Source organism: Notechis scutatus, chromosome 14 (genome assembly GCF_049901735.1).
Source record: "Notechis scutatus isolate UNSWTSFEM ecotype Mainland chromosome 14, rNotScu1.2, whole genome shotgun sequence".
Lineage (NCBI taxonomy): Eukaryota > Metazoa > Chordata > Lepidosauria > Squamata > Elapidae > Notechis > Notechis scutatus.
The window spans coordinates 1,637,123-1,655,049 of record NC_142022.1 but is presented as its reverse complement, the minus strand read 5'-3'; the positions used below and the strand labels follow the sequence as shown (position 1 = coordinate 1,655,049).

General features: G+C 50.8%; 1 protein-coding gene across 1 annotated transcript in view; it reads left to right on the top strand.

Annotated features, from left to right (window-relative positions):
- PCNX3 (pecanex 3) overlaps positions 1 to 17,927 on the top strand; it is a 68,160-nt gene that overhangs the window by 28,013 nt on the left and 22,220 nt on the right. Inside the window, exons 11-21 of the mRNA XM_087943587.1 lie at positions 993 to 1,153; positions 2,222 to 2,375; positions 4,270 to 4,302; positions 6,217 to 6,388; positions 7,791 to 7,901; positions 8,678 to 8,769; positions 10,168 to 10,277; positions 10,413 to 10,518; positions 12,559 to 12,651; positions 13,731 to 13,881; positions 16,996 to 17,143. Of these exons, the coding sequence (XP_087799713.1) occupies positions 993 to 1,153; positions 2,222 to 2,375; positions 4,270 to 4,302; positions 6,217 to 6,388; positions 7,791 to 7,901; positions 8,678 to 8,769; positions 10,168 to 10,277; positions 10,413 to 10,518; positions 12,559 to 12,651; positions 13,731 to 13,881; positions 16,996 to 17,143 (1,331 nt within the window). The remainder of the gene's footprint in view (positions 1 to 992; positions 1,154 to 2,221; positions 2,376 to 4,269; positions 4,303 to 6,216; positions 6,389 to 7,790; positions 7,902 to 8,677; positions 8,770 to 10,167; positions 10,278 to 10,412; positions 10,519 to 12,558; positions 12,652 to 13,730; positions 13,882 to 16,995; positions 17,144 to 17,927) is intronic.

Genomic DNA, 17,927 nt, shown 5'->3' with positions numbered 1-17,927 from the left:
CATCTCTGCACAGTCTAATATACGCATGCTATATATATACTGTACATACATATACATACCTACACCCATACACCCATACACACCTACACACACAAATTAATCACTGCCCATCTTGAATATATACCAGAAAGAGGAAACTTGAGAGTTCACAAGGTTGATGCTATATGGAACAAAGCTGTGACTGAATCTGGATGTTCTTTAAATCTTTGAATCTGGATGTGCTTTGGATACCATGAAGCCCCCTCCCAGAACAAGGAAAACAGGTCGTGGAGATGATGTGTAGCGTCCCAGAAAATCCTATGGACCTTGCTCAAGGATCGCTTGTATGTGATGTCCTGGATAGAAGGGAGTGATAGAAGCGACCAATAATAATAGCAACAACAATAATAAAGAAATAAAAACCATAGACATCTATAGACTAGGCAAAGAGACAGTCAACCAGCCCAAAAGGGAACAAGACTCCAGCACTTCTCCACCATCAACCAGATCAGGGTAGATTAACTCCAAGATTGACCTCAGAAGAACAATCAAGTCAACAATACCTCAATCAAGAAACTGCCAAAGAAGCCAACAGTAGACAGCCCAACCAAAGAATCTCTTAAGACCGTCCCCTCCAACATAGACAGGGCAAGCCACTAAAATACAAACTCGGAGCAAATTCCACTCCTGACTAGTACTGATGATGTTACCTAGTTGGGTAATGAAACGTCTGCAAGAAAACAGCCAAGCTCAGAGAGCACCAAGGACCCCTTTGGAACAAATCAAAGAGAATATTGTGGTTAGAAATGACGGATCCTTGGTGCTTTCTGAGCTTGGTTGTTTCCTAGCAGATGTTTCATTACCCGTGTTGGTGTTGCCAGCTGAGGACTTCTGGGAGTTGAAGTCCCCACCTCTGGAAGATTTAAGAAACACTCGCCTATACTATATTTTCTATTGTGTTGAGGATGTGAAGGGGAATAGAAACGTTTCCATTGTTTCTTTTCTTTTCCCAGTTTGATCTTCTGGACCAAGAATCCCTGCACGAGTCCCAAGAAAACACCCTCATGATCGAGGATAAGTGCCACCCTCGACAATACTACAAATTTTGGCTTCTTCCCGGGCACTGGATGCGAGTTCGCTACGACCGGTTGGCGCTGCTGGCTCTGTTGGATCGGTGAGCGTCCAATTTGAGGGCTTTTCTGGGCTAATCTTGGGAGAGGAGGCATCTCTTAACACAAAAAGTGTGAGACACACACACACCCCTCCTAAACTGGCATAAAATGGCTGGCTGGCACCTTCTCACTTTGAGTCAACTTAGCAGCCAAAATAACCTCCCCCCCCGCCCCAATTCTGCTAATTCGACTCGGTGGAGCGAGGCATGTGAGAACTTCAAACCGTGAAGACAATTCCAGTGTTTCTTCCAGCTATTTGCACAGGGGTGAACACAACTCCCATCGTTCCCGGCCAACTGATCCAGGGAATTGCGAAGTTGGTTATCATGTCACTATATTCTTTGATGTGTTCCTTTTGCCTTGTTTATTGCTCTATTATTCTATTATTTCACTTCTCTTGATACTCCCTTCATCTTTCTTTTAATTATTGTAAGCTGCCATGGCGAGATAGATGGCAAATGAATTTGAATAAATAAATAAGTTTGCTTTGGGCACAGTATTAAGGCGATCGTCTCCTTCATTAACTCCATCTTTGGCCTAAGAATGCAACGTGACGAATTCAGAATATTAAAGTGGAAAGTACATTTCCATGGCTTAGTAATGCGATTCGAAAGCAAAGTTGTGCAAAATGTACTGAAGGAAATTCGTAGCCGCAGTTCAGGGCTGACGTAACTTCCTTCCTTCCTTCCTTCCTTCCTTCCTTCCTTCCTTCCTTCCTTCCTTCCTAGCTCAAGGTTGACTCAGCCTTGTGTCCTTCCAAGATTGGTCAAATGAGGACCCAGATTGTTGGGTGCAAGAGGCTGACTCTGTAAAACAAATTAGAGAGGGCTGGAAAGCACTGTGAAGCAGTATATAAGTCTAAGTGCAATTTTGCTAAGTTTGAGAACTCAGCAAAGGTGTGTAAACTGTGACACCCAGGATTACTTTCCTCTGCTCCCCCCAAAAAAAATTTGGATGGATCCCCAGCCCCTACAAAAAGTTATTTATTAAAAACCGAGACCTTTGTGTGTTGGAGAGCGAGCCAGCTGTTTGTTTGTTTTATCCATGTTTTCTTCTTTCTCCCCTTCCAGGAATCGTCAAGTAGCCGAGAACGTGTTTGTGGTGTTCTTGGTGACCCTGGTGGCCTTCCTGGGCTACCTTCTCCTCCTCCAGGGCTTCTTCCAAGACATCTGGGTCTTCCAGTTCTGCGTGGTCATTGCCAGCTGCCAGTACTCGTTGCTCAAGGTGAGACCAGAGGGGTGGCCTACAAACACTTTTAGCAAGGGGTGGCTGGGTGGGTGTGGCCTAGTCTGCCTCCTGCACCACGGCCGGGGCGGAGGGCGTTTTTGCCCTCCCCGGGCTCCGGAGGCTTTCCTTGAGCCTCCGGGAGGGAGAAAATGACCTCCTCAGGCTCCTGAGGCTCCCTGGAAGCTGGAAACAGGCTCATTTCCGGCCTTCCCAAACTTCCAGGAGGCCCATTTTTCGCCCTCCCTGAGCCTCCGCGCACATCCTGCACTTACCTGCATCCAAAATGGGCCACGTGGGGGCTCCTAGGAGGGGCGGAGCAGGGGGGCAGCCAGGAGTGGGATTTGGGCAGGGGTGGGATTCAAATTTTTTAACAACCAGTTCTGTGGGCGTGGCTTAGGTGGTGGGAGGTGGTGGGCGTGGCTTGGTGGTCATGTGACTGGGTGGACGTGGTTTGGGGGTCATGTTATTGGCTGGGCGTGGCCAACTCAACATCACTCACATCGAGGCACGCATCTCCTCACCTGGCCTCTCATGACTCTGGGGATGCTGCAACCGTCGTAAGTGTGAAAAAGGGTCATAAGTCACTTTTTTCAGTGCCATTGTAACTTTGAATGGTCACTCCACACAAGCAAAGTGCCAGCAAAGGAGGGGGAAAAAAACTCCGGAAACGTTCCTGAGACAGGAAGTCGAGTCCTGCCACGAACGTAATAAGGGTTAATGGAGAGACAGTTTCTGTAAGCAACACCAGAATGTTTCCTTCCTGCCTTCCTTACAGGATTAGCCCAGTATTTTCTTCTAACAACCGGTTCTCCCAACTGCTTAGAGTGTTAACCGGTTCTAGCAAATAGGTGCGAGCTGGTGGAATCCCACCCCTGGATTTGGGCGCTCTCCGAACTGCACAGAATCTTAGCTAGGGGGCTCTCCCGAACCCCCACGAACCTCCCTGGGTGAGACGAAGGCTTCACCTGCCCCCCACAGCCTCCGGCAGGTTTGTTGAGAATATAAAATATAGAGAATAAGAGTTGAGTTGAGTACAATAGAATATCATAGCCATAGCACTTAGACTTACATACCGGTTCACGGTGCTTTCCAGCCCTCTCTAAGCAGTTTTATAGAGTCAGCCTCTTGTTCCCAACAATCTGGGTCCTCATTTGACCCACCTCGGAAGGACGGAAGGCTGAGTCAATCTTGAGCCTGGTGAGACTCGAACTGCTGAACTGCTGGCAGCTGGCAGTCAGCAGAAGAAGCTTGCAGTACTGCACTCTAACCACTGCGCCACAGCAGCTCTTGGTGAGACAGGTTGGGGGAGGAAACAACAGAAACCCATCAGAACAGAAATTCTCTCCTATTTTTATATACATTCTGTTCTGTTCTGTTCTGTTCTATAATTCTGTTCTATTCTATTCCATTCTATTCTCTATATTTTATATTCTCTTCTCTTCTATTTTTATATACATCCTATCCTATCCTATTCTCTATATTCCGTTCCATTCTATTGACCTATGTGAGCTATGACCATTTTTTCACACTGATGATTCTTGCACTGTCCCAGTGTCGTGCAATCATTTTTTTGTCTTTGTCCAACCTCTTTGCGAAGTAGACACAAGATCTTATGGTCAGACTAGGCCTATACCAGTGTTTCTGAACCTCAAACCACTTCAAAAGTGCCGGCTGGGAGTTGAAGTCCACATGGTTTTGGTTGAGAAAGACTGCTCCTGCACCCTTTCCTTGAATATTGGACCTAGGAAGTCTTACCTTAGAGGTCCATAACAAAAATCTACCTTATAATTCAGTGTTGGGTTGAATTCCCCCTTCTGTTATTTCTGAGTTGGGGAATCATCAGAAACAAAGGACCAATTTTTCCCCCTCCTTTTATTTCATTTTTTTCCAGAGTGTACAGCCAGATGCTGCCTCTCCCATGCACGTGAGTATTTGACAAGGAGAAATCTGACCAGGTTTAATAGGGGCAGGTGTGAAACTGGGGTTCAAGCAGCGTTTCTCAACCTTGGCAACTGTAAGATGTGGGGATTTCAACTCCCCAAATTCCCCAGCTAAGTTGAAGTCCACGTCTTTTAAAGCAGTGGTCCCCAACCTTTTTTGTGCCAGGGACCAGTTTCACTCAGAAACACTTTTTCAAGGACCGGGGGAGGGATGTCTGAGCTTGGTGGTTTGCTTGCAGACGTTTCATTATCTGACTAGGTGACATCTGATGTTGTTACCTAGTCGGGTAATAAAACGTCTGCCAGCAAACCACCAAGTTCAGGGAACGCCAATGCCTCCTCATTGCAACCCTGAGCGACAGATAGTCCCTGCAGGACGGCTGAGAAGCCTCGCCTCTCGGCCCTACCTTCATCAGCCCCATCCCTCAGGTGTCTCCCTCCCTCCCTCAGCCTCATCCCTCAGGTGTCTCCCTCCCTCCCTCAGCCCCATCCCTCAGGTGTCTGCCTCGTTCCTCTCTCAGTCGCTCTCTCACTCCTCCATCAGCCCAGGAAGAAACTGCTTCAAAGAAGCCGGCAGGGTGGCTTTTCCTGTCGGCGCAGCTTCTCCAGCGCCCATTCACCCCCGCCCGCCGCCCACGGTTCAATCCTCAGTTCTGCCTGCCTGCCTTCGTTTCTGGTGGTTTTGGAGCGCAGCTTCTCCGGCGCCCGTTCACCCCCGCCCGCCCGCCGCCCAGCGCGTTCAATCCAGTGCTCCGTTCTGCCTGCCTGCCTTCGTTTCTGGTGCTTTCGGATCCTCCGAAGCGCCCGTTCACCCGCCCGCCCGCCGCCCGCGCTTCAATCCAGTTCTCCGTTCTGCCTGCCTTCGTTTCTGGTGGTTTCGGATCCTCCGAGCGCCCGTTCACCCGCCCGCCCGCCGCCCGCGGTTCAATCCAGTGCTCCGTTCTGCCTGCCTGCCTGCCTGCCTGCCTTGGTTTCTGGTAGTTTCGGAGCAGCTTCGGCTGAGAAAAAGAGGCGAATAGTTATTATTCTCAGCCGAAGCTGCTCCGAAACTACCAGAAACCAAGGCAGGCAGGCAGGCAGAACGGAGCACTGGATTGAACCTGGATTGATTAGGCGGCGGGGTGGGGGTGAAACGGCGCTTCGGAGGAGCTGCGCCGACAGGAAAAGCCACCCCCGCCCCCGGCTCCTTTGAAGCAGTTTCTTCCTGGGCTGGTGGAGCAGCGAGAGAGCGACTGAGAGAGGAACGAGGCGGGAGGAAACCGAAGCCGCTGAGCCAGAGAGCAGGACAGGCTTCGGTTGCTTCCTCCCTCCCCTTCTTTCATTTGTGTCCTTGATCCATGATCCCAGCAGCATTCACCAAAGGCGAAGAAAGCCGCCATTTTTTTTAATTTTTTTTCCTTTGCGGCCCGGTACAGAGTGCTCCACGGACCGGGACCGGTCCACGGCCCGGTGGTTGGGGACCCCTGTTTTAAAGCATTCTGTCTGGGGAATTCTGGGAACCGAAGCTCACCCATCTTTAAGGATGCTGGCTAGGGAATTCTGGGAGTTGAAGTCCACATCTCCTCATCCATGGTAGCTGGGTAAATCTGGGAGTTGACCCCCATCTATTAAAGCATGCTGACTGGGGAATTCTGGGAATTGAAATCCACTCATCTTTAAGAGTGTTGGCTGGGGAATTCTGGGAGTTGAAGTCCCACATCTCTTAAACCATGCTAGCTGGGGGATTCTGGGAATCGAAGCCCACCCATCTTAAAAGTTCCTGAGGCTGAGAAACCCTGACCTAAAACAAATTCTTGGATGGGCAGCTGGTGACCCAGTTCTTTCTGGGCCAGGCCCTGAGTGCCATAAATCTCTTGCCACCTTCCCAAAGCTTTTTCAAGCTTCATTTCTCCTGGCAGGGACACAACTGGATCATTGCCTACAGCCGGCCGGTTTACTTCTGCGTGGCTTGCCTCTTGATTTGGCTGCTGGACCTGTGTGCCCGGATTGGGCCCTTCCCTCCCATCGCCCTCTACGATGTCACCCTCTTCTCCACCGACTTCTTCTACTGCACCCGGGACGTGGCCATCGGTAGGTGACCGATTGCGGGGTTGGGAGAGCTCAGGCATCGTTAAAGCAACTCGTGGTGGTGTCGTTAGTCGCGAAGTCGTGTCCGACCCATCGCGGCCCCATGGACAACGTTCCTCCAGGCCTTCCTGTCCTCTGCTCACGCCGACTGCTTCCGTGACTCCATCCAGCCCCCTCCTTCTCTGTCATCCCTTTCTTCTTCTTTTGCCCTCCATCGTTCCCAGCATTCGGCTCTTCTCCAGCGAGTCCTTCCTTCTCATGAGGTGGCCAAAGTCTTTGAGTTTCCTCTCCAGGATCCGGCCTTCTCAAGAGCAGTCAGGGCTGATCTCCTCTAGGACTGACCGGTTGGATGGCCTTGCAGTCCAAGAGACTCGCAGGAGTCTCCTCCAGCCCCAGAGTTCGAAGGCCTCCGTTCTTTAGCGCTCAGCCTTCCTTATGGTCCAACTTTCCCAGCCATATTGTCAGCGTTCCAGAAAACCTCCACTCCAGCCAATCACCGCAAGGCAGACCTCTTTTCAAAAGTTCTGTTTTAATTGGATAGTAAACTGGCACATCTGGGGAATCCCGAATCTGAAAGTTTTTATTTATTTATTTTTATTTATTTTATTTTGTCAAGCAATTATAAGATAACGGGTATAAGTATAAACATAGTTGTGAATACATGAAATGGATGCAGGAGGAAAAATAAAAAGAAACAATAGGACAGGGACGGTAGGCACTATTGGTGCGCTTATGCCCGCTTATGCCCGCCCCTTACAGACCCTCTTAGGAAAGGGGTGAGGTCAATAGTAGACAGTCTAGGGTTAAAGTTTTTGGGGTTTGGGGAAGAAACCACAGAGTCAGGTAGAGTATTCCAGACATTGACCACTCCGTTGCTGAAGTCGTATTTCCTGCCATCAAGTTTGGTGCGGTTAACCTTGAGTTTGTATCTATTGTGTGCTCTTGTGTTGTTACGGTTGAAGCTGAAGTGTTCCTTGCAATAAGTAAAAATATTACAAATCCACCCCCTGCACCCATCATCGCATCAGATGCCCCAGTCACCATCCGTCCCAACTTCAGACATCCCCTCACCCAGGTGCAGAAATAACATGACCTTGAATTAGAAAAAGAATGCTATTATGCCTAACCACATACACTCCAAGAAATTCCCCCCTCCCATTTTCCCAGGCTCAGGAAGGTGGAGTGTGGAAGGGTCTCGTGTCAATATGGCTTCCAGAGCTGACACATTTATTGCAACTGGGAAAACCACAGCCGTGATTCTACATGCTGTTGTTGGCAGGGTGATTTGTCTCTGCTTTTCAGTATGCTCTCGAGGTGGTACGCGGACATGATGTCTCCCTTGGCCTAATTTTTTTTTTTCCTCTTGGTTTTCCGTTGTTTTCTTTTTCTCTTTTTTCCCCTCCAGTGTTCACTCTTTGCTTCCCCGCCATCTTCCTCTTTGGGCTCCTCCCGCAAGTCAACACTTGCTTCATGTACCTTCTGGAACAAGTCGAGATGAACATCTTTGGTGGGACAGGTGAGGAGGAGAAGGGTTTGGGGGAGTCGGGATATTTTGGAAGCGGGTGAGGAAACACGTTTGGAATTTGACGACTGTAATAATAGGGGCGAATATTTGTGCCTCAGGCTTGAACTGGGGGCTGCTTGGTGATCTCTGAGCTTGGCTGTTCTCTTGCAGACGTTTCATGAGCCAACTATGTAACAACATCAGTGTTAGAGGAGAGTGGGATTTGAGGAGGAGGAAGAGGAGATGAAGAAAGTGGAGGAGATGGAGATGGAGGACTGAATTTCTTGGTGCTTTTTGAGCCTGATGGTTTTATTGCAGACATTTTCATGAGCCAACTATATAACAATATCAGTGCTAGAAGGGAGGAGGATTTGAGGAGGAAGAGGAGGAGGAGATGGAGAGGAAGGAGAAGGAGGACGGTGTGGTCCTTGGTGCTCTCTGAGCTTGGTTGTTTTCTTGAAGACGTTTCGTGACCCAACTAGGGAACATCATCAGTGGGGTTTTGCTCCTTATTAATAAGAGATGCTTCCAAGGTGTCATAGTCCTCAGCTTACATTCATTTAGCGTCCATTCAAAAGTGACACCTTCCCCTCTGCAGTTTTCTCTGCTAGCGTTTTATTTGTTAGCTTTGTTCCAGGAAGTTTCTTCAACTTCCCAGTCGAGCCTCCCACCTTGAAGTCTCTTGGTGGTGACCTATCCGCGCCCGGCTCGCTCAGCCTCTGAGATCAGCCAAAAGTCAAGCAGAAACTTGCTATTCACTGCTCCTGTTTTTCCTTTTCCACATCCAGCTGCTACCAGCCCCCTCACCGCCTTGTTTGCCCTGCTCCGCAGCATCCTCGTGGCTGGCCTCCTCTACGGGTTCTGCCTCGGAGCCATCAAGGTATCGACTCTGGGAAGGAGGGGTAGCTTTGGGGGAGGGGAGGATTATCTATAAGGGGTCAGCCCCAAAAACGACATTTTTAGTCCCCAGGTTTGACCACACCGAGTGTCTAGCCTGGATCCTGTTCCGTGCTTGACTTGGGGAAAACAGATCGTAAAATATCCCAAAGGACTGGACTTTCTGTTTTTTTGTTTTTTGTTTTCCTTTGAAGACATTTCGCTTCTCGTCCAAAAAGCTTCTTCTGCTCTGACTGGATGGTGAGGAACGGAAGGATTGGTACTCCTTGCAGACCGCTGGGCGTTTGGGTCCTTTGAGAGGGCCGTTGAGGCCACTTGGAGGTTTATCTATGTTCTCAGGGCCACCTGAGTGGTGCAAATGGGTGTGTAGGGACCCATTTATCTGAAAACACAGCTAAACGTCCAAGTGGCCTCAACGGCTCTTTAAAAAGGATGCAGATGACCAGCTGTCTGCTAGGAATATAAATCCTTCCCTTCCCCACTATTCTATCCTGCCCCAGTTGGAGTCTGACTCCGAGGGAGAGATGGAACAGCTGACAGGGAGTGGGAGTGTGGCTCCGGTGGTTGTGGAGGAGACTGGGGAAGGGCACAGGCCAGATGGGCATTCAGAGGAAGACCCAGGCCCACCCCCTCTTCATCCTAGGGCACGCAGGGAGGAGCGGAGAAGGGAGAAACATGAGTGGCGTGGTCTACGGGGGAGGAAGGGGCCCTGATCCCCTTCATGGGCTGCATCTGGGAGGACTGTTTAAAAGGACAAACTGCCCATGGCAAAGTTGCTGGAAGCAAAGGAGCTTATCTGTGTTTTGGCTTCCTTCTGTCTTTGCTGTGTTATCTGGTAGAAGTCTGCAATTAATCATCCTGGCCTGCCGTATTAATTCCTTCACTGTGGTTTATGTTGTTTTTTTTTTATTTCTAATTAACTTTACTTTGGGTGCTGGCTGCATTTGCTCCCTCCCTCCATAGACTGTTTTTTTTTTTAAGAGTTTTGATATCCTCCTGAGGATAATTGGACATCGGGGCTGAGTTGGAGGCATTAAAGGGACCTTCTCCTATTTTTTGCGTTGTTGTTATTTTTGTGTCACGCCCCGGGTTCATCACACATCCAGTCAGAGGGAAAGAAGCTTCTTGGATGAGAAGTGAAATGTCTTCAAAGAAAAAACAGAAAGTCCCGTTTCCTCTTGACACAAATAAAAAAGCATTTTTGGGACAACTGTGACCTGGAAGGACTGAGAATCTCCGTAGACATCCTAAAATATGTTGTTGCTGCTCCTGGACAAACAACCTGGCTGTGCTTTGTAAACAAACCTGTGCTTTGTGCCGTCGGTACGTTGCCAACCCCTGCATGCTGGACTTCCCTTTGTGTCCTCTTTCCGCTTTCCAGGTTCCGTGGGGTGACCAGCATGTGCCCGTCCTCTTTTCGGTCTTTTGCGGCATCCTGGTGTCCCTCTCCTACCATCTCAGCCGTCAGAGCAGCGACCCCACCATCCTCTGGTCTGTAGCCCCCCCACACCCCCATCCCAAACCTTGGGGGGGTTCGCTAGGGAGAAGACGAGATCCTGTTGGCTTGGATGCCGCTTTGGAATCCAACCAACCGTTTTTTTTCTTTCCTTCCCCGACGACGGTTAGGTCTTTCATCCGCACCAAGCTTTTCCCCGAGTTTGACAACCGCAACGTGGACAATCCCCCGGTTGGTGTGAAGGATCCCCTCCCGGAGAAACTGCGCAACTCCCTGGTGAGGAAGGCCTATGCCACCCCTTCGGTTAATGGGGAGAAGGAACCAAACAAGGAGGGTCCAACTCGATTTCATGGAGAGCCACCTCAGGGTTGTGTTTGACCTTGGCGGGGGGAGGGTTGGGGCGTGGCCATTAAGGGCGTGGCCAGCTTGACCTCACTCGTGTCAGGGTGCCTGTCTTGGCCCGAGCGCTCGGCTAGGGAAAACGGACTCCCGATCTCCGTTTTAGGCTGGGACGGCCTCCTGCAACCCTCTGCCATCAAAAACGTAGCCCCGTATTCACTGGCAGAGGGTTGCAGGAGGCCTTCCGAGCCTAAAACGGAGATTGGGAGCCTGTTTTCACTGGCAGAGGGTTGCAGGAGGCCTTCCCAGCCTAAAATGGAGATTGGGAGCCTGTTTTCACTGGCAGAGGCACCGCGGGCCGGTCCACTGTTTCCAGGGTGGTCCTGCGGGCCAGATCCGGCCTGCAGGCCTTGAATTGGACACTCCTAAACTAAACCATGATGAAAAGGGGTGTCCAAGGAGATCCAGCCGTGGAGAAGGTGCATGCCAAATCCAGAGCTTCTGGCTTCTCCTTTCGCGCTGTTCAACATATCCGTCCCACTGTGTTAAAACAGCAAAAAAAAAAAAAAAACCTCCAGGGACATTTTTTTTCACCAAGAGGTTAACTTTACTGAAAAGCCATATGGGCGCAGAAGGAGCAAAGCCAGCTCTGATGTTTTGGCAGGCAAACAGCGCAGAAGAAAACCTTTTCCTTTTTCCCTGAACCTCCCACTGTCCAATGTCCACCAATCAATTGTACTGGGTGTATTTTGGAAACAGCCTGTCTGCCTCTGAGGTTCCCGAGTGATGACCTCGGGGTTTGAGCCTGTCTCACGCATCCAGATGACACACTCTTGTTACTGTTGTCTGGTTGCGAGCAGCGCTGCGTAGTGAATCAACCGTGACAATAGCAGTTAGACTTATATACCGCTTCACAGTGCCTTTCCAGCCCTCTCTAAGCAGTTTACAGAGTCAGCCTTTTACTCCCCCAACAATCTGGCTCCTTGTTTTACCCACTTGGGAAGGATGGAAGGCTGAGTCAACCTTGAGCTGGTTAGGATTGAACTCCTGGCAATTGGCAGAGTTAGCCTGTAATACTGCATTCTAACCACTGCATCAGGAAGGAAGGAAAGGAGGGAGGGAGGGAGGGAAAGAAGGAAGGGAGGGAGGGAGGAGGAAGGAAGGAAAGAAGGAGGAAGGAAGGAAGGAAGGAGGAAGGGAGGAAGGAAGGAAGGAAGGAAGGAAGGAAGGAAGGAAGGAAGGAAGGAAGGAAGGAAGGAAGGAAGGAAGGAAGGAAAAGATAGCAATAGCCCTTAGACTTATATATTACTTCGCAGTGCCCTACAGCCTTCTCTAAGCAGTTTACAGAGTCAGCCTCTTACCCACCATCTGGGTCCTCATTTTACCCACCTCGGAAGGACGGAAGGCTGAGTCAACCTTGAGCCTAGTGAGAATCAAATTGCAGGCCAGCAGTCAGCAGAAGTAGCCTGTGTCAACTCATAAAACATCCCTATGCCTGTTTTAGTACTTGCCATAAAAGACAAAAAAAAAAAGGCGCGGGGGAGAAGGAAGGAAGGAAATCTGGAAGAGCAGTGCAGCAGTTTGAAAGCGAAAGTACATTCCAACTGTTCTCTTTAAAAGATTGTAGCTAAACTACCAGAGCTTTTGCCCATGAATATATTTAATTGAAGAACGTGATTGGTGACACCCAGCCTGTGAACATGCTCAATTGGAGAATCTGGTTTATGAGACACCCGGGGGGGAGAGGGGGAAACAGGGTCATGGGTGACTGTGAATTACGTATGCCAGAGTTGGCTTCGTACGGGGCAATGCCAGTATGTTGCCTCTTAATAAATCCTTTGAAGTTTTTTGAAGTTTGGCTCGAGAATCATGATTTAATTAGGGCGATTGCTGGAATCCTGACAGCCTGCAGTACTGCACTCTAACCAACGGTGCCACCCTGGCTCAATACCTCTTTTGTCCTTCCGCCCAATGCAGCGCGAGATCCTTCACTCCGACTTCGTCATGTGCTTCATCATCGCTGTGCTGACCTTCGCCATCAGCGCCAGCACCGTCTTCATCGCTCTTGAGGTACCTAAGACAAGAACATGGAGAGGGGTAGGGGAAGGAAGGGAGTCGCGGGGTGGGCAGTGGGTAGCGGCTTGGTGTGTGTGTGGGTGCAGGGGAACACTGGCTGTACAGGTAATCCTCGACTTACTACAGTTCGTGTCGTAACCGTGCAAAGTTACACCGGCACTGAAAACGGTGACTTACGGCTGTTTTTCACACCTACGACCGTTGTGGCATCCCCAGGGTCACATGATCAAACTTCAGAGGCAACCGGCTTGTATTTTGTGAACGGTTGCCCGCCAAAATTGTGGGTTCTTCAACACTGGAGGTTTTAAAGAAGAGATCGGAAAACCGTTTGTCTGAAATGGTTGGTATAAGGTTTCCTGCTGGAGGGGGGGCGGGGTCAGACTAGAAGACCTCCAAGGTCCCATCCCACTCTGGTAATTCTGTTATTCGTGCGATCCCCTTTTGGGACCTCCTGACAAGCATGGCCAATGGGTGTTGTGGTTTGCTGGCAGCCTCTGTGTGGAGTTTGTACTTCAGTTGGTTTTTTACCGTTCATTTGGCACTTTAGTTGTTGGCAGCAATTCCAAGGAGAGAAAGGTGGGTGCTTATCTCAAGGAACTGTTTGGGACTCATTATGGGTTGGGAGTGAACATAATTCCCAGCATTGAAACGAGTTGTTTTGACTAAGCGTGTGCTTAATTACGGTCTCAGGAAGCCTCGGTCAGAACAACGGGGAAGCCAGATCCCATGTTACTAACTTAAAACCACTTCAGTGATTCACTACACCGTGGACCAAAAACAGTCGTAAAAGGGGACAGCACTTGCTTAACAGCTGCCCCACTGAACAGAAGGGCTCGATTGTCGTAAGTCAAGGACTAACTGGATGGATGGATGGCCGTGTGTAGTGGAAGGTGTGTGAGCCCAGCTCCAGCAGGGCTGGTGTGGTTACGTGACACACACACACACACACACACACCCCGGGTCATAAGTTCCTTGGGGGAGTCTGTCGTAACTTCAAACATTCGCTAAACGGACGGTCGTAAGTCGAGGGCTGCCTATAATCTTTGCATTTCTCCTTGTTGTGCCTCCCTCAGTCTGTCCTAGGCTATGTGCTCTATGCCCTGGCGGGGCTGGTTGGTTTTGTCACCCACTACCTCGTGCCCCAACTCCGTAAGCAGCTGCCCTGGTTTTGCCTCTCGCAGCCCGTCCTGAAACCACGAGAATACAGCCAGTTTGAAGTCCGCAGTAAGTGCACCTGGATGGGGGCGGTGAACGGAGGGCCTGGGAGGCTCCGGGCTGTATGACTGTCCCCCTCATCCCCAACCACTAGGCATGCTGGTCGCCAGTGAAGGCAGCGGTTGGGCACCGACCGGATCCCCGTGTAATTTCTGGCGCGAAAACCTCCCAAAGGATTGTATCTAGAGCGCAGGGGTCAGCGATGGACAGTGGGAGAAAGTGGGAGAAATGTTGATTTGAGTAGCTCTTAGCAGACAAAATATAATTCTTTGGATAGGTCAAGGTTACAGAGTGTGGCGCCGAAAGAATTAGGACTTACGTGGGGATTGGTTCGTGTGATGTGGGGACGAGGGAAAAGAAGGGGATGCTTTGCAGGTTGGGACTTTGTGGGGAAGCCGGAAGAAGCTTTTAGTTCTGGAATTCCACACAATATGTGCCAGGTGCTCTTCTAAGAAAAGTATTTGGAGATGACCTGCGTCTTGGAGTGACTGACAGGAATGGATTTTCCCTGGAACGCTGACAGCAGGATCTGAGCAATTTAAAGACTTCAACTCCCAACATTCCTCAGCCAACATGGCCTTTGCCAAGGATTCTGGGAGTGGAAGTCCCACCCTCTTGAAGCAGGCTGGCTGGGGGATTCTGGGAGTTGAAGTCCCACCCCTCTTAAAGCAGGCTGGCTGGGGGATTCTGGGAGTTGAAGTCCCACCCCTCTTAAAGCAGGTTGGCTGGGGGATTCTGGGAATTGAAGCCCACTCCTCTTAAAGCAGGCTGGCTGGGGGATTCTGGGAGTGGAAGTCCCACCCTCTTAAAGCAGGCTGGCTGGGGGATTCTGGGAATTGAAGCCCACCCTCTTGAAGCAGGCTGGCTGGGGGATTCTGGGAGTGGAAGTCCCACCCCTCTTAAAGCAGGCTGGCTGGGGATTCTGGGAATTGAAGCCCACCCCTCTTGAAGCAGGCTGGCTGGGGGATTCTGGGAGTTGAAGTCCCACCCCTCTTAAAGCAGGCTGGCTGGGGGATTCTGGGAGTCGAAGCCCACCCTCTTAAAGCAGGCTGGCTGGGGATTCTGGGAATTGAAGCCCACCCCTCTTAAAGCAGGCTGGCTGGGGATTCTGGGAATTGAAGCCCACCCTCTTAAAGCAGGCTGGCTGGGGGTTTTGGGAATTGAAGCCCACCCCTCTTAAAGCAGGCTGGCTGGGGGATTCTGGGAATTGAAGCCCACCCCTCTTAAAGCAGGCTGGCTGGGGGATTCTGGGAGTGGAAGTCCCACCCCTCTTAAAGCAGGCTGGCTGGGGATTCTGGGAGTTTAAGTCCCACCCCTCTTAAAGCAGGCTGGCTAGAGGATTTTGGGAGTCAAAGCCCACCCCTCTTAAAGCAGGCTGGCTGGGGGATTCTGGGAATTGAAGCCCACCCCTCTTAAAGCAGGCTGGCTGGGGGATTCTGGGAATTGAAGCCCACCTCTTAAAGCAGGCTGGCTGGGGATTCTGGGAATTGAAGCCCACCCCTCTTAAAGCAGGCTGGCTGGGGGATTCTGAGAGTTGAAGCCCACCCTCTTAAAGCAGGCTGGCTGGGGGATTCTGGGAGTTGAAGTCCCACCCTCTTAAAGCAGGCTGGCTGGGGATTCTGGGAGTTGAAGCCCACCCCTCTTAAAGCAGGCTGGCTGGGGGATTCTGGGAGTTGAAGCCCACCCTCTTAAAGCAGGCCGGCTGGGGAATTCTGGGAGTTGAAGTCCCACCCTTCTTGAAGCAGGCTGGCTAGGGATTCTGGGAATTGAAGCCCACCCTCTTAAAGCAGGCTGGCTGGGGATTCTGGGAGTTGAAGCCCACCCCTCTTAAAGCAGGCTGGCTGGGGGATTCTGGGAGTTGAAGTCCCACCCCTCTTAAAGCAGGCTGGCTGGGGGATTCTGGGAATTGAAGCCCACCCCTCTTAAAGCAGGCTGGCTGGGGGATTCTGGGAGTGGAAGTCCCACCCCTCTTAAAGCAGGCTGGCTGGGGATTCTGGGAATTGAAGCCCACCCTCTTGAAGCAGGCTGGCTGGGGATTCTGGGAGTGGAAGTCCCACCCCTCTTAAAGCAGGCTGGCTGGGGGATTCTGGGAATTGAAGCCCACCCTCTTGAAGCAGGCTGGCTGGGGGATTCTGGGAGTGGAAGTCCCACCCCTCTTAAAGCAGGCTGGCTGGGGGATTCTGGGAGTCGAAGCCCACCCCTCTTAAAGCAGGCTGGCTAGGGATTCTGGGAATTGAAGCCCACCCCTCTTAAAGCAGGCTGGCTGGGGATTCTGGGAATTGAAGCCCACCCTCTTAAAGCAGGCTGGCTGGGGGTTTGGGAATTGAAGCCCACCCTCTTAAAGCAGGCTGGCTGGGGATTCTGGAATTGAAGCCCACCCTCTTAAAGCAGGCTGGCTGGGGATTCTGGGAGTGGAAGTCCCACCCCTCTTAAAGCAGGCTGGCTGGGGGATTCTGGGAGTTGAAGTCCCACCCCTCTTAAAGCAGGCTGGCTAGAGGATTTTGGGAGTCAAAGCCCACCCTCTTAAAGCAGGCTGGCTGGGGATTCTGGGAATTGAAGCCCACCCCTGTTAAAGCAGGCTGGCTGGGGGATTCTGAGAGTTGAAGCCCACCCTCTTAAAGCAGGCTGGCTGGGGGATTCTGGGAGTTGAAGTCCCACCCTCTTAAAGCAGGCTGGCTGGGGGATTCTGGGAGTTGAAGCCCACCCTCTTAAAGCAGGCTGGCTGGGGGATTCTGGGAGTTGAAGCCCACCCCTCTTAAAGCAGGCCGGCTGGGGAATTCTGGGAGTTGAAGTCCCACCCTTCTTGAAGCAGGCTGGCTAGGGGATTCTGGGAGTTGAAGTCCCACCCCTCTTAAAGCAGGCTGGCTGGGTGATTCTGGGAATTAAAGCCCACTCCTCTTAAAGCAGGCTGGAGGATTCTGGCTGGAGGATTCTGGGAGCTGAAACAGTGGGCTAGACTGGAGATTAGACAAGTGGTAGACCAGATTGGGAAATTGCAGGATCGCTGGGCTTTAGCTTGTTTCAAGCTGGTTATCTGAGATGATTTGGGATTGAAATGGGGGAAATGAGATGGTCTTCCTCCTTTTCTTTTGGCCCCTCTACTTCCCCCTCCTGTCCTTCCAGGCGCTGCTGAGTTGATGTGGTTTGAGAAGCTGTACGCCTGGCTGCAGTGCGTCGAGAAGTACGTCATCTACCCGGCTGTGGTGCTGAACGCCTTGACGATCGATGCCCACTGGGCCAGCAGCCCTCGGCAGGAGAAGCTCTGCATCCCGTAAGTCCGTCCCATCCAGCCTGCAGTCCCATTGGTGGAGGGAGGGGCATCACAAAGGAGGTACAGCTTATGACATCATCATCATCATCATCATCTAATGCGCCATAATCCCTTGCGGGCGGTGGAGCCTGGGCAACTGAGTGAAGCTAGCAGAGCGTTTGAATGGCCGGATGCCCTTCCTGTCGCCAGTGCGGAGTTTTGTTCAGCAGATCTATTTCCCAGGGTGCCCAGAGAGCGAATAGAGCCTATGATATCACATTACAAAATGCCCAAAGGAGGAAAAAGCCTACCATGCAAGGATACTTGTATTGTTTTGCGACGTCCTATCACACGTACAAAGGGGAGGAGAGTTTATGGATGAGGCTCCTTCTCTTGGGGGTGGTGCAGTGGTCGGAAGGCAGGATTTCAAGCTCATTCTGCCGACTGCCAGCAGTTCGATTCTCACCGGCTCTGGGGAAAATGAGGACCCAGATTGTTGGGGGAGTAAAAGGCTGACTCTGTAAACCGCTTAGAGAGGGCTGGAAAAGCACTGTGAAGCGTTATATAAGTCTAGTGGTATTGTTATTCTATACTGTCCCTATTCCCATTCCCAATTCCATTCCAATCCATTCCCTATTCTATTCCATTCTATATTCTATTCCTATTCCTACCATTCTATTTTCTATATTTTATATTCTCTTCTCATTTTTATATACATTCTCTTCTCTTCTCTTCTCTTCTCTTCTCTTCTCTTCTCTTCTCTTCTCTTCTCTTCTCTTCCATTCTATTCTATATTCTATTCCTA